Source organism: Polypterus senegalus, chromosome 6, assembly GCF_016835505.1.
Source record: "Polypterus senegalus isolate Bchr_013 chromosome 6, ASM1683550v1, whole genome shotgun sequence".
NCBI classification, from domain to species: domain Eukaryota; kingdom Metazoa; phylum Chordata; class Cladistia; order Polypteriformes; family Polypteridae; genus Polypterus; species Polypterus senegalus.
In genome coordinates, this window is record NC_053159.1 from 177128351 (window position 1) to 177143115 (window position 14765).

Genomic DNA, 14765 nt, shown 5'->3' on the forward strand with positions numbered 1-14765 from the left:
CTACAACATCCTTTTTACACTATTTTATCTTCTTTTTTGCCTGATTCGGCTGGTGTCACACTACAGAAAGCGACACATCTTCTAGTCAAACACAGTATTAAATTTTAAGAGTGCACATGCTGGTTCTCATTTCCGTCATGGGTGTCTGGTTATATTACACCCAGGTATATACACGAGTCATTCACAAATTTTCATCACGTTGCCAGTATGAAAATACTTTGATGTTGCTCATTTTAATAGCCAAGTCATGGCCTTAATTTATTTTTCCATTTTTTCGTGGTACAACAAACACATAACATTGCACACACATCTGTGCTGGCTGTAAAGGTTTTGTTGCAGGGAGTCGTAGAGCTTTGTTACTTAGTTGCAGGGGTTTTCACACTACACAAATGGTGGTAACAGACGTGTGCTGTGTTTGTCTTCAATTCGCTGTCATTTTCTTAACATTATGAAAATGAAGGCTATTACTGAAAATTGTAGGAAAAGTGATTTAGTGTGACACCAGCTTTAGGAGACATTATATAAAGTTCACTGGTTCTGCATGTTATATATACCGTGTTACCTCGTTTAAAGGATCCTCTTGAGAATGAAGCTCCATTTATAACAAAGTCGGCATAAAATGCACAATGGCACACGTGCAAATTCAAGTACTAGTCTGTTAGAGTGCTATGGTGATAATTGTTTTTCGTAGATATTGTGTACGTCATAGAAGTTATTATACGTGAGGGCTTAATTATTTCACGCATGTTTTAGTTATGTTAATATTTTTTTATAAAGTGATGTTATTTGCTCAGTATGTCACAGAAAGTTATAGGAATAGCTTTAGAAAAAACTTATTATAAAGAGGGTAGAAGTAAGAGGAAAGAAACGCCGCATAACAGAATCTTTTTGGTTAGCACCCGTCATGAAAGGTGCTGGTGCAGAGTCTAGAAGAAGGGGGCGCAGATAGAGAGCATCTACCTACAAGCACTTTGGAGATGCTTCCTTGATATTGAACAGTCTCAGGCCCTGGCCTTCAGCAAGACTACCTTGAGTTTCTGGCGTGGATCATCTCAGAGAGTTGGGGAAGGTGAGGCAGGTGGTGTTCTGTGAGTCTAAGCTAAGTGAAGTACAAGATGCAACTGCAAAGCATCATAAATAGATAGGCAGTGAGTTAGGCAGAAGAGAGTGTATGGAGCCGCATGGTATGGCAACCAAGGAAGGAGACAGTAGGCTAGACTGACCCCAGTAGTTTATCGTGATTGCTTTTTTGAGTTATAAGCATAGACTGCCAGGGGTCATTTTTGGTACTTAACATTTTGGGAACACATTTTAAGGTAAAATAACAATGACACTAATACTTTGCATACATTTACTACTGCTGGTAGTATGTAGTTGCACTACTTTTCAATAATATTCAAGGTAAATTTGAGTAAATGGCATACTTCATTTGCTTTTCTTGACAATGGTTGCAGTGACAACAGATTCAACAGAATAGAAAGAGCTACCCTTTCCCTAACTTTGGCAAAAGTCTTTCCTGCTGGGGAATTCCCTAGTGCTGTTAAGCATGCTGAGAAATGTTAATCCTCCAGTGTTCTGGATTTGCCTCTGCCTCAGTTGGCTCCTTTGTAAAAGAAGAATTTCTACTGTAGCTGGGTGACAGGTAATATTTCTACAGATGCATGCATAGTACTGTATACCTTAACAATAGATTTGCTGCCAACTATGAAGTAATATTTAAAGCAAAATAATTTGTCTGTAATACCATGATGCTACAGTGGCATATGAGAGCGGCTTATTTTTTGAACTTATTAAAATTCTGTCTCTGTAATTAATAAAATATTTAGGGCAGAATTCAAAAGCTTTAATAAATGAAGGTATCAATGAACACTTCTTTATAAAGATGATAAATTAAAAAATCTCTTTATATGACACACACATCTCTGTATATATGCAATAATCAGTACTGTGACTACAGCACATGAACTGTGACCTAAGGCAGTGTTTCCCAACCTCAGTCCTGTGACCCCCTGTGGCTGCAGGTTTTTGTTCCAACCAGATTCCTAATCCGTGACAACACCTGATAACGCTGATCTCAATTAATTAGCTGGTATTATTTTTCTTTTATTCTCCATTCAGAAAAGCGCAGCAGCAGGATTTTTACATTTATAAGACATTTAGAAATATTTCTGCTTTTGCTATAGATTGAAATGCTTAACTCTCTTTTGTTGATTTCATTATATTTTGCCCTCTCTGTGCATTTTTCTCCTTCATTGTATCTCATTAATGACAAATAAAAATGAGCAGAGCGGACACGCTGGCAAACAACACTGAGTAATCAAAGGCTGCAACTACTTTAGCGTCAGACCCACTAATTAGTAAATAATGAATTAATGAAACAATTAGAACACCTAAAAAAGTAGAATGAAAATCAAGATGAAAATATTGTTAAAAAGAACAAAAAAATACATTATTCCCATATAACAGCTTGGTACATTTTATATATATATATATATATATATATATATAATATAAATATATATATATATATATATATATATATATATATATATATATATATATATATATATATATATATATATATATATATATATATATATATATATATATATATATATATATATATATATATATAATATATATTATATATATATATATAATATATATATAAAACCAAATTTTGTTTTCTAATTTCTATATTGTTCCCAAAACACAGAACTTGGGATATAACACATCACTTAATTAGTCTAGGAGTCCAATTAAAAAACAGAAGCTGGTTGGAGTAAAAACCTGCAGCCAGAGTGTGCCCCCAGGACTGAGGTTGGGAAACACTGACGTAAGGTACTGCTCCATAGTTCCACAAGGGTGCAGGTTTTACTTCCTATCGCTGACTCAGTATGTGACTGACTGTAAATGAATCAGTTTGACTATTTATAAAAAATTTGAAATAATTGTGTTGTTCAGATGCCATATGCACTGTATGTTTCTTTGAATAAGTGTGTCAACAAAATGAACACTTTAACTCTTTCAGGGTGGATGTAGACTTTTGTCAAAAGGAGAGGTTGACGGTGCTAATCAACTGTAAATGGTGACCAAACCCAGTGTTGTTATTGGACTTGGACTCCCATTGCTAGAAGGAGAGTTTAGTTTCTTTGCTTTGACCAAGATTACCTGCGCTCACGTGAGTAGCGAGGAGAAAACAATGGCAAAAATGGCATCAACATCTGGCAAGAGATTGAAGAGAATGCGTAAGGCAAAATACTCTGGAAGACGTTTTGTGTATTTTCGTGAATCGGATTCTGACTTGTCAGATTCCGATTTTGATATAAGTGATCAAAAACAAATATGAGGTGCCAGCGTCAGCTGATCATTGGTACTAAACAGGTTGATGCAGCTGACATTTCTATGGGAACGTTCAACTGGGACAACCACCACTTACAATATTAAGAGGTACAAATTAGAATGCAATGCACTGTTTCTGCGACCGCTGCTGCCCCAACGATCGCTCGCTGTGGCTGCACAAGTTGGAAAAGACTTTAGCAGATTTTCCAATTTTAAAGGGTCCCCTGAAGCTGCTCGTTTGTGTAATGGAATGTCAGCTTATATACTGTGGGCAAATGATCCCTATGTTAATGCTACTTGTTAGCAACGTTACAATATTTTTCATTCATCATTCGTTTTTGTAACCTGTTTATCCTGCGCAGGATCGTAGGGCAGCTGAAGCCTACCTTTGTGGTGTTGTATTTTGCATAACTTATGCAGTGAGATTCAGGAGCCAGACAAGGAAAGTGGCGGCATGGTGGTGCTTGTTCCTTCTTGCTGGCAGTACTTGAAGTGGTGCTCGAAGCTTCAATAGGAATCTGATATCATATACTAAGATACATGCACTCCTAGCCCCAGGCCCTGTTGTGTAAAAGTAATAAATTAAGAAGAACAAGATGCTGACTAAACAAAGTACTGACAGTAATTTGGTTACTCTTCAAGCACTGCTTGCAGGAAAATAGGACTGCAATTGTGCAAGATAATAAATTTGAAATAAACTGATTGAAGTATATATTAGAGCATTGCCTTACATTATTTTTAAAAAGCCAGTGTCACTGTCTTCTTGCAGCCACATTATAAATTGCCAGCTTGTAGCTCCAATCAATACTCAGCGTTAATCGCTTTTTGCCACATGTCATCTGCATGCATGATGAGGAAAGGCGAAATATGTGCTGTAGCCAAGCCACGAGGAAACGTAACAAAATACGATTTTTTTTCTATAACGCACGCTGAGTCGTTTTTTTTTTTTTCAGATTTTGATAGAACGGGAATAACTGAGGATGCCTTGTTGGGGGAGTAAAATATTTAGTAACTTTTACCTTCATGTTGGAAGACATTTATTCAGATCCATTTTATGATGAGGATTTTAGTGTTTCATGCCAATACTGTTGTCTTGTAAGCCTCACATGGGAGGTGCCAAAGGGGCATTCTAACTTGACATCTAGTAAATCTATACTGGCTTCTTTCAGTCCAGAAAAGCAGTAATTCTGTTACAAGATAACAACATTTATTTCTATAGCGCATTTTCATACAAATGATGTAGCTCAAAGTGTTTTACAATTAGGCAATACTAATTAACAAAGAATAAAGTAAGGTCTGATGGCCAGGGAGGACAGAAAAAACTAAATCTGCAGGGGTTCCGAGGCTATGAGACCGCCCAGCTCCCACTAGGCATTCTACCTAACATAGAGTAAATGATCTAAATCAGTCCTCATGGTTTTCAGGCTTCACATGGAAAAATTGGACGATGATAGATAGATGACAGATACTCCAATATTTCTTATTTTATCACATGTGTACTATAGTAACTTATTTTATCATCTTGTTCTCTGCCCAAAGCATTTTATGGTGAGGCAGGGGAGCTAGTGACGGGCAGCTTCTATGGCTCAGTGATACTTGAGACTATGTTGTGTGAAGATAAGTGCTTCTAAAAGATTTACCAATAGAAAAGTGGTCTGAGATGAGGGGTCAAACACTTTGTTAATGACTGTCACGGTAGTCTAGGCTAAACTGAATGAACTTCTCCTGGAACAGGGATTCTAGGACCCATTCCTGAAGCGCAGCTTGAGAATGGTGGCCATGTAAAGCCTGGCTGGGTTCAGGCTAAAAAATCTTCCTGGAATTACAGTATGTGGGCTCACCATTCAGAAAAATTTGGTTCAAGTTCAGTACCAGTTGCATTACAGGCAAGAGTGGGATAAATCCATGTGTGCTAAACCTTGACAATGGAAAAAGAGACTTTTGGGCCTGATTTCAGAATTTGTTTTAATGACGTTAAACCTTAAAATACCCTTATCATGCATTGTATACAGAATATAGTATTTCGTTGAACAAGTAACATTGTCATATGCTAAAATTGGAAGCACTTATGTTAGACACACTGATACAGTTTAGAATTGACACTTTACGTGCATTTTTTTGGAATGTGTCAGGAAACTGGAGAGAACTCACAGGGAAAATCTGCAGACTTCACACTGGAGAATGAAACAGAGTCCCTGGTGTTATGAGACAGCAGCATCTGCCACTATGTCATTGTGCTGCCCCGAATTACTTTATGAGATCAAACAATAAAAGCTGGAAGACTAGCTTCCTTCACCGTGCTACTATTATAGCAGAGATAAGCTGCTGTATGTAATGGTAGGTGCCAGAATACATATTAAATGATACCAGGCCACTGAAATAGCTTTTTCATTTTTCTCAGGTATCATTTGGATGTAACAGACAGAGCCTAACACTGAAATCTATGTGTTTTGCACTGAAATCCAAATACTTTTTTAAAAACCTCAACAGAATCTTCTGATTGAAAACATTTTGAATTGTGTGTTTGTTTTTTGATTAAAATTTATAGTAGTGTGAAAACTTTCAAAAGACACATACTTAGTTTAAAAAATGTCTCACTTATAACAGAAATATTCATCAAAGCCTGTGAACTATATAGTAAATGAGAGTTATGTGCACTAACTAGCTCACACATAAGTAAATGAGACCCTTTGACTCATCTTTAGGAATCAGTAATGCATTCTGGATGAATTGTCTTTTTTCTAACTCCGTGGCTGTCTGTCCAGGATTTTAAATCACGTAAACCGTTTGGACTATTGACCTGAAATTTGGTACACATATACTACGGGACCTCTACTGTCTGCTTTCGGGGTGATGATTTTTATTACTCTCTTTATTTTTATTTTATTTTATTGTGGAATCAACTCTCAGCGGCAGTCAGCAGGGTGGCCATGCGGCACATGCGTATGGGCGCTGTTCTCATCCCTACCACCTTTGCCGACACTTCCTGTACCTCTTCATATCTCAAATCATTCCTGAGGTTGATGAAGACTTAAGTGCCAGCTTAAGTGAAAAATTAAGAAAAACGTACTAAGTAATTGCAACACAAAAACTGACTTAATCAGTTTTAGCACGTAAAAATGCCGACGGAATAAGAGATGAAGCGGGCCGCTAGAGAGGAGAAAACGAGCTGCCCACGAAGCAGCAAGCGCATCAACCTCTGAGCAAACGAATGCTAAACATACAGAGAAAGGGTATGAAAACTATAAGTCAAGTGTATTCGCTGCACATTATCGTGCAGTCCGCTGTTACTGGTTTAGTATAGTATACCTGAAAGTGATATTACAATAAATATTGAATTAAACTTTACATGGTCCACAACATTACATTTTAGCCTCTGAAGAATTATTTATTTTCGTTAGAGCATTACATTACTCTGACAGCATTTGTGCTTTCTCTTTTGGTGAGCCATCGGACGAACATCTCACTATTTGTTGCTCCTTGTGTCATTTTTAATCTTTATTTACTTTCAAAACAATTCTTAAGAAATTAAAAAGTTTTTTTTTCCCCGATAAGAAAAAATATTGTAAAGCTGCAATGACTACTATATTGAACTCCATTAATGGAGTGTATCATTTTACATCCACTGTATGGTCAACAGTATGTGGGTACCTCTCCAAATTATTGAGTTCTGGTGTTTCAGCCATACCCATTGTTAACAGGAGTAGCAAATCAAGCAATCAGTTGTACAATCTCGATTGAGAAGCATTGGCAGTAGAATGGGTCGTACTGAAGAGCCCAGTGACTTTAAATGTGGCACTGTCATAAGATGCCACCATTGATACAAGTCAGTATATAGAAGTTCTGCTCTGCTAGATCTGCTTCAGACAATGGCTGGTGCTATTTTTGTGAACTGAAAGTGTCAAGGAGCAATAGCAGCATGGCCATGAAATGGTGAAGAACACACACTCGAAGAGCGGGATTGCTGAGTTGTGAAGCACATAAAATTTGTTTATGGTCTGTTGCATCACTTACAACAGAATTCCAAATTGCCACTGTAGACAACGTCGGCACAAGAATTGCGTGTTCTGAGCTTCATGAAATGGGCTTGCATGGCCGAGCAGCTGCACACAAACCTAAGATCACTATGTGCAATGCGAAACACTGCCGGAGTGGTATAAAGCTGGTACCACTGGACCGTGGAGCAGTGGAAAGATATTCCCTCTGGTGATGAATTACACTTCACTATAGTGTGATGGATGAAACTGGATTTTGGTGGATGCCAGGAGATCAGTACCTTCCAAACTGCATAGTGCTTACTCTAAAGTTTGGTGGAGAAGGAATAATTGTATGGGTCTGTTTTTCAGAGTCTGGGCTTGGCGCTTTGGCTCCAGGGAAGGGTACCGCTAATACTACAGCATGCAAAGACATTTTAGACAATAGTACAATTCCAACTTTGTGGCATCAGTTTGGGGAAAATGTTTTTCTGTTCTAGCTGTGCCTCTGTCCACAAAGTCACATCCTTGAAGACACGGAGGAACTCAAATGGTCGTGCACAGAGCACTGACCTCAACCCTGTCAAACACTTTTGGGATGAACTGGAACGTTGATTGTGAGCCATGTCTTCTCGTCCATCATCAGTACCTGACCATACAAATGCTGTTTAGGCAGAATACGGACAATTTCTCTCAGATACGCTCCAGAAAAGTTTGCTCACCCCTCCTCCAGTATACTCTAGTTTTGTCCTGTGTCTTCTCTCTGTGAGCTTTTTTTCTTTCAGTAAAACATGAACTCTTGAAGTCACTCTGTCGCCTTTTGGCAAACATCACCTGAGCTTCAATGATTTTTTAGTGACCAATGATTTCCATCTTTCTGTTCTCTCCTTGTTTTTTAAAAAAAAATTGCACAGTGTTAGTTCTTTCTTTAGCCAAGGCAAAAGATATTTGCAGATGTCCATGTCACTGTTATGATAATGTCATACTGAATTGTATACTTTAGGCCACTGCCTCTAGTCTCTTTGTATGTTTCTTCATTCTCTTTTGGCCTTTAATAATCCTTGTGACACCCCCTCGTATTTATTGAAAGTAAACAACTTGTTTCTTCCTCCCAAGCGAAGGAGTGATTTTTCCATGACCATCCAAATTGCTGGTAATATATTAAAATTCAGATAGATAGATACTTTATTAATCCCAAGGGGAAATTCACAAGGTGAATTTCAGGTGCCTCTTGAAAACCCACTGACTCAACAAACCTTCAAACAATTTACATTTTCATGTAGTTTTAATCTAAACTTGGGACCCTGTAGTGTGTTATTTCTTGTTTTCAGTTCCGTATTATTACTTTCTGATCACTTCAGTATTATGTAAATGACCTTTTGATAAAGATATCTATTAAGTAAATAACAATAATAAGGAGGATGGTGAATCTAGTGAAGTTTACTGTTTGCCCAGATCTTTTCCATTTCAGGGCTTTGTCTCTCAGTGAAGTTTGCTATTTACCTGGACTTATAGAAAGTATGATCTAGTCATTTTCATATTGATTGGCATCAGAAACTTTTTTTTTAAATGAATTCTTAACACATACCCGCCTCTAGAAATTGTATGGTGACAACCTCACAGTAATGACAAGACCTACAGTTGATTACATTTATTTAGAGCTTTGCAAATCAGTGCTATATTCAGGTTACATCTTTAACAAAAATGTAATTAAATGCATTTTTATAACACAAATTACTTCTCTCTTTAATAGTGCGCTTTCCTGAAGATGTGGAGGATGATGGCATAACCTTCCACCCAGAATACAGCCACCAGTGTTTTGGAGATGAGTAAGTAGCTGAATGTATCCAAGTCTTAGATCAAAGTGCATTGTTTTAGATAGCAACATAAATGCGGCTGTTTTTTATTTTATTATTTCAGTCTTTTGTTGTAAATGCTCATATGGCCAAAATATAATGGTCATTTTTTTCTGTGATAATTACTGTCTGCCTCTTATTTTCTCTTGAGAATTATTTCTTAAGAGTAAAATAATCTTTTTAGAAGTAAATTTTATAAGGTATTTTTAAAATGTTGACTACAAAAAGCATAATAACCTGGGAAACTATAAGTATAGTAGTAGAAGTATAATGAAATTCTTACTTGATGTGTACAGCAAACATGCAGCATGTCTGTGCTGTCCGGATCCACGATGAGCTAGAATGTACAGTATTAAAAAAATACAAAAACAAGACACTATTTTAAATAATAGAAAACACGGATCTGTTTGACTGCAGCCATCCTGCAGATTTATAACTTGTATTAATAAAAATAGTTATTTGATAGTTGCTCTTGAAAACAATTCATCAAGTTGCAAGTTTGTTTGGAGATATGCAACTATAGGATTTAGTAATAAAAACAGCACTCTGATATACCAATCCATGCACAGGACTCTATCAACCTAACACATGTTGTCAACAAGAGCTGCAGCTCAGTCTTAGGGTCAGAAGAAAAAAATAACATAATGATGTCAAAGTGGTCCTTGACATTAGAATTTATCCTTACACATGCTTGTGTTTCTTAGAAGTAGGTTACAGTCTTTCAGGGACTTGCATTTACAAAGCAAATATGTATGTTAAATGTATCTGTAAGTCTGTTTTTTATTTTGAAGGAACCAGACAGCAGCCTGGTTAATTAAAGAAAGAATAAAGATTCAGATATGCTACCAATAATTTTTTAGCTAAACTTGTTCTCAATTACTGAATGGTTGCAGTTTTCTGTGTATAAAATTATTGTGCAACATAGCCATCTTATGAAGTTATGGGAATTAAGAAGGGATGTGATGATTAGTGAGCAGCAGTATGGTTTCATGCCAAGAAAGAGCACCACAGACGCGATATTTGCTCTGAGGATATTGATGAAGAAGTATAGAGAAGGCCAGAAGGAGCTGCATTGTGTCTTTGTGGATCTGGAGAAAGCATATGACAGGGTGTCTCGAGAGGAGTTGTGGTATTGTATGAGGAAGTTGGGAGTGGCAGAGAAGTATGTAAGAATTGTACAGGATATGTACGAGGGAAGTGTGACTGTGGTGAGGTCTGCGGTAGGAGTGACGGATGCATTCAACGTGGAGGTGGGATTACATCAGGGATTGGCTCTGAGTCCTTTCTTATTTGCAACAGTGATGGACAGGTTGACAGTTGAGACTATGATGCTTGCTGATGACATTACGATCTGTACCAAGAGTAGGAAGCAGTTTATTGACTGCTGCTCTGAATATGGGAGGCTTAGGGTTTAGTATTTTAGTGTACCTTTTATGAACAGTTCATTTAAGACTGATTTGTTGGGCTGAATGGCCTGTTCTTGTCTAGAGTGTTCTAAAGACACAGATACTTCAAGTCACAGTACAGATTTGAAGAGAAGAAAACAAGTTTATTTCATATTTCACAAGTTTTGCATCTGCATGCTAGTAGGAATGTACATGTCATAATACTACTTCTACTATTCAATTTTACACTTTCACAACAAAGGTACTGTGCAAAAAGTTATGTGTACCGTTCAGTGAAATATTTATGAACTTGACATTAAAATGTAGTCATTAGAAACATTAAAACAGCTATATATAAAATGTAAAGTGTCTCAATGCATTTACAAAACATTGTAAATACTTTATATGACAAGTGTTATAATTTGTTTTTCTATATGCAGTATCGCTAATTGTAAATATTGAAATATTTTTATTTTTCAGTGAAATAGCATTTGGATACAAAGGCCTTCAGATACAGTTGTACTACAGTGCAGGAAATCTAACAACACTATTCAATGTCAAATATTCATCAAAAGTAACTGATAAATTTGACTGTGTCGAGGTAATTTAAACTTTTTCTCTATGATTTTTTTAAAAGTATATAGCAATATATACTGTTTAATATGAAAGTGTGTTTTATGTCTGAAGTATCTAATTTGAGAATCTTACCTGTACCATATTTTATAAATTATATTTGTGTCCCTAAGAACATTTCTCTGGGTCTAATAACCAATCAAAATGTACATAATCTCCAACAAGCTAGAAGTTGTCGTTTCCATGAAATTAGACTCAACTTGTTTGGCTCAGCTTTTGACAAGTACTTCTCACTACAGAACCAAAAAATGGAAGAGTTTCCTTCCGTCTAGTTCGACTACTTTGTACTGAGACCTTGAATCGCACAATAAACAAAATTATCTTGGACACTATTATATCTCATATGTATCTAGTTAACTATCTAGTATGTACCACAAAAGTTTGAAGTAAGGTAGTCATCTCAATTAATCATGGAGCCGGAGGGTGGTGACTTTGAAAAATGTGACAATAATGACCCTGTAAACCTATAATAGTATGTCTTTTTCACATTAAATGGTTGATAACTAATTTTAGTGGGTGGGGCTTAACCTAATCCAGCTTGGCCTTTTGGTTCTGCAGCAATAACTTTCTTGCTTTTGGAGGGAAATTTAATACGATTCTTGGGTTTTGTTTAAAAGTAATTCAATGTTCTTTAGACAGTTGAGCCTAGAACATTTTTAATTGTAAGATATATTTAAGTTAACTCGTTCTCTGAAAAATTACCATAATAGACTGCATAAATGGACAAATGGGCTATGTTTTGTATTTCAGCATGGGCTTATAGGAATTGAAACAATTATTTAAAATCCACTCCATGGTTTAACTAAATAAAGCAGGAAAATTCTTCTACTCTTTCAAGGAAAAGCATTTTTTTAATTATTGACATTTTGAACTCACTATAGAATTAGTTAAAAAAAAAAATACATGATGGTGTGACCAATCAGCTGTGACATGCAGTCGTTTTAACTTATGATAAAATTATAAGTTAAGTTATACACACATACACACACACACAGGTAGAATTCCTTTACAACGAAATTTTCATTACAACAAAGTATTTTTATGGTTCTGACAGTTTCCCCATATGACATGAGTCTATAAAAATCTTGTTACAATGAAGTACATTCAGCAGATACTTTCATTACAACGAAGTGCCCAAAAGACATTGAAATGCCTGAATGAATTATCCAAAGAGCAGTTAGCTCTGTGGTTGCAGGTCAGTTGTGCACAATGATCCCCAAACAGAAACTTTGATCGTACTATTTTTTTTTTTGCTATTTTTGTTTTCGGTGGTTTTCAGTGGTAACCTTTTGCTTATCGCTTGTCAACATTTGAAAACCATCCATTGGAATTTAACTCATTGTCACCCTCCTATAGAAATGGCAGACACAAATAAATGATAACAGTTCATATTAGAAAAAAAAAACTTTACATTTTTACAGCTCTCGATTGCGGCAAAAAGAAAAAAATGTTGCCAGTGAATCCGGAATTTCACCATCGATGCTGTCAACTTTCTTGAAAGACAGAGCAAAACAAGAAGAAAAATCTCGGGTTGCAAACTTATGCGAACTGCTGCATTTGAAGATGGTTCAGTGATGCTCGTTTAAGAAACATTCCTATTAATGCGTCACTCATTCAAGAAAATGTGAGGTTTGTAAACTCTCTTGGGAAATCCCCCAACTGTACAACATGCAGAAGAGCGTCCCGACGTGTGATCACTGCATCTGTGGAAGACTGTTTATCTGTTGCCAGGGCAACAGCAGACTCACAGCTCTGCTTCATCTCTCCGCCAACGCAAACAGAAAAGATCTTGATGGGTGATGTAAAGAACAATGTAAATATAGGTAACAGGATTACTTGGCCACTAACCTAATCAAGACCCTGCCTGACTGCTGTGTCTGTTTATAGGAGAGTGCCAGATCCCGTTACAATAAATAACCTTGCTGTTCCTGTTTCATGCTGAATAAAGCTGGTTTTGCTAAAGTAATGAGACTCAGCCTCGTGTTTTGGGGTGTAAGACAGGAACTTATTGTGCGACCCACGATCTTTTAGGATTCGCTTCTGTGGCACCACACTGCACTGCTTGAGCCTGCTGTTGCCCTGCTCTGGCAATGGACAAACAATCTTACACAGACGCGGCAATCGCACTTCAGCGTGTTGTTCACGTTGAGTGGGGGGCGTTTCCCAAAAGAGTTCAGAAACCTCACAATATGAAGAAGAAAAGGATGATTTGGCTTCTAATTGATAACTGTGCTGCTCACAACATGCTTCCACATTTAGATAATGTTCGTGTTGAATTCCTCCCACCCAATTGCATGGCAGTGGTTCAGCCAGTGTATTTGGTCATCATTCCCACCCTAAAAGTGTATTATTTCAAGGAAATGCTGATTAAAATTATCATCAGCATAACTTGTAGAAAGGAGGAGATTAAAATTAACGCGAAATGACTGCAGATGTCTGGACACAAGTTAAAGAAAGCACTATAGCTACAAATGCAGAATCTCATTACAAGAAAATATACATTACAATGAAATATCTTTTAGGTGCCTGGAAGTTTGTTATAATGGAATTTTACCTGTATGTAATCTATACTAATAAAAGGCAAAGCCCTCACTCACTCACTCACTCACTCACTCACTCACTCACTCACCCACCCACTCACCCACTCACCCACTCACCCACCCACCCATCCATCCATCCATCCCTAATTCTCCAACTTCCCGTGTAGGTAGAAGGCTGAAATTTGGCAGGCTCATTCCTTACAGCTTACTTACAAAAGTTGGGCAGGTTTCATTTTGAAATTTTACGCGTAATGGTCATAACTGGAAGCTATTTTTCTACATATACTGTAATGGAGTTGAGCTCGAAAGCCTTGGGGGCGGAGTTTCGTGTGACATCATCACGCCTCCCACGTAATCACGTGAACTGACTGTCAACACAGTACGTAGAAAACCAGGAAGAGCTCCAAAAAGCGCTGAAGAAAACATGCATTATATAATTCAGAAGGCAGCGAAACAATAAGAAGCGAGCGAGTGACATATACAATCATATTCATGAGTGCTGCTACTGAAACAAAGCACGGGTTTAAACCTAAACTTTAAATTAAGTTCATAGACAGGCTGCCGCTTACGTTTGTCATGCCCATGGGTAATGCGGGATACAAGTTTAATGAGAGGACGCAGGATATAAACGAGAGTTTTGATCACTTTGTAACTAAGTTAAAATTGCAGGTGAGGGGCTGTGCTTATGCAAATTCCGAGAGACTGTGTTTGTGGGGGATTGACAGTTAAGGAGGGTGGGGGAGTCACGTCATCATCTCCCCTCCCATTCCTCTCATTTAGCTCTGAGCTGTGCTCCGCAGCTAACGCAGTGTTACAACTTTGTGACGCTACCACCAAATACTCACAGAAAAATCCACAAGTTAATACACACGCTGTGTCTAGAGTTTCTCCACACTGAATTCTCCAGTCACTACTTACAAAAGGTTACATTGACAATCGTGTTATTTTTAAAATAGTTCGTTTTCTTAGCACAAGCACAGCTGAGAAGCTTCGATGCATGTGCTCCATAACGCGTTAAAAATCACGGATTTAATC

The 14765-nt window shown here is 37.2% G+C and overlaps 1 protein-coding gene across 1 annotated transcript in view; it reads left to right on the forward strand.

Annotated features, from left to right (window-relative positions):
- The window catches only part of hat1 (histone acetyltransferase 1), a 96488-nt gene that overhangs the window by 27904 nt on the left and 53819 nt on the right, over positions 1-14765 (forward strand). Inside the window, exons 3-4 of the mRNA XM_039757624.1 lie at positions 9070-9145; positions 11038-11158. Of these exons, the coding sequence (XP_039613558.1) occupies positions 9070-9145; positions 11038-11158 (197 nt within the window). The remainder of the gene's footprint in view (positions 1-9069; positions 9146-11037; positions 11159-14765) is intronic.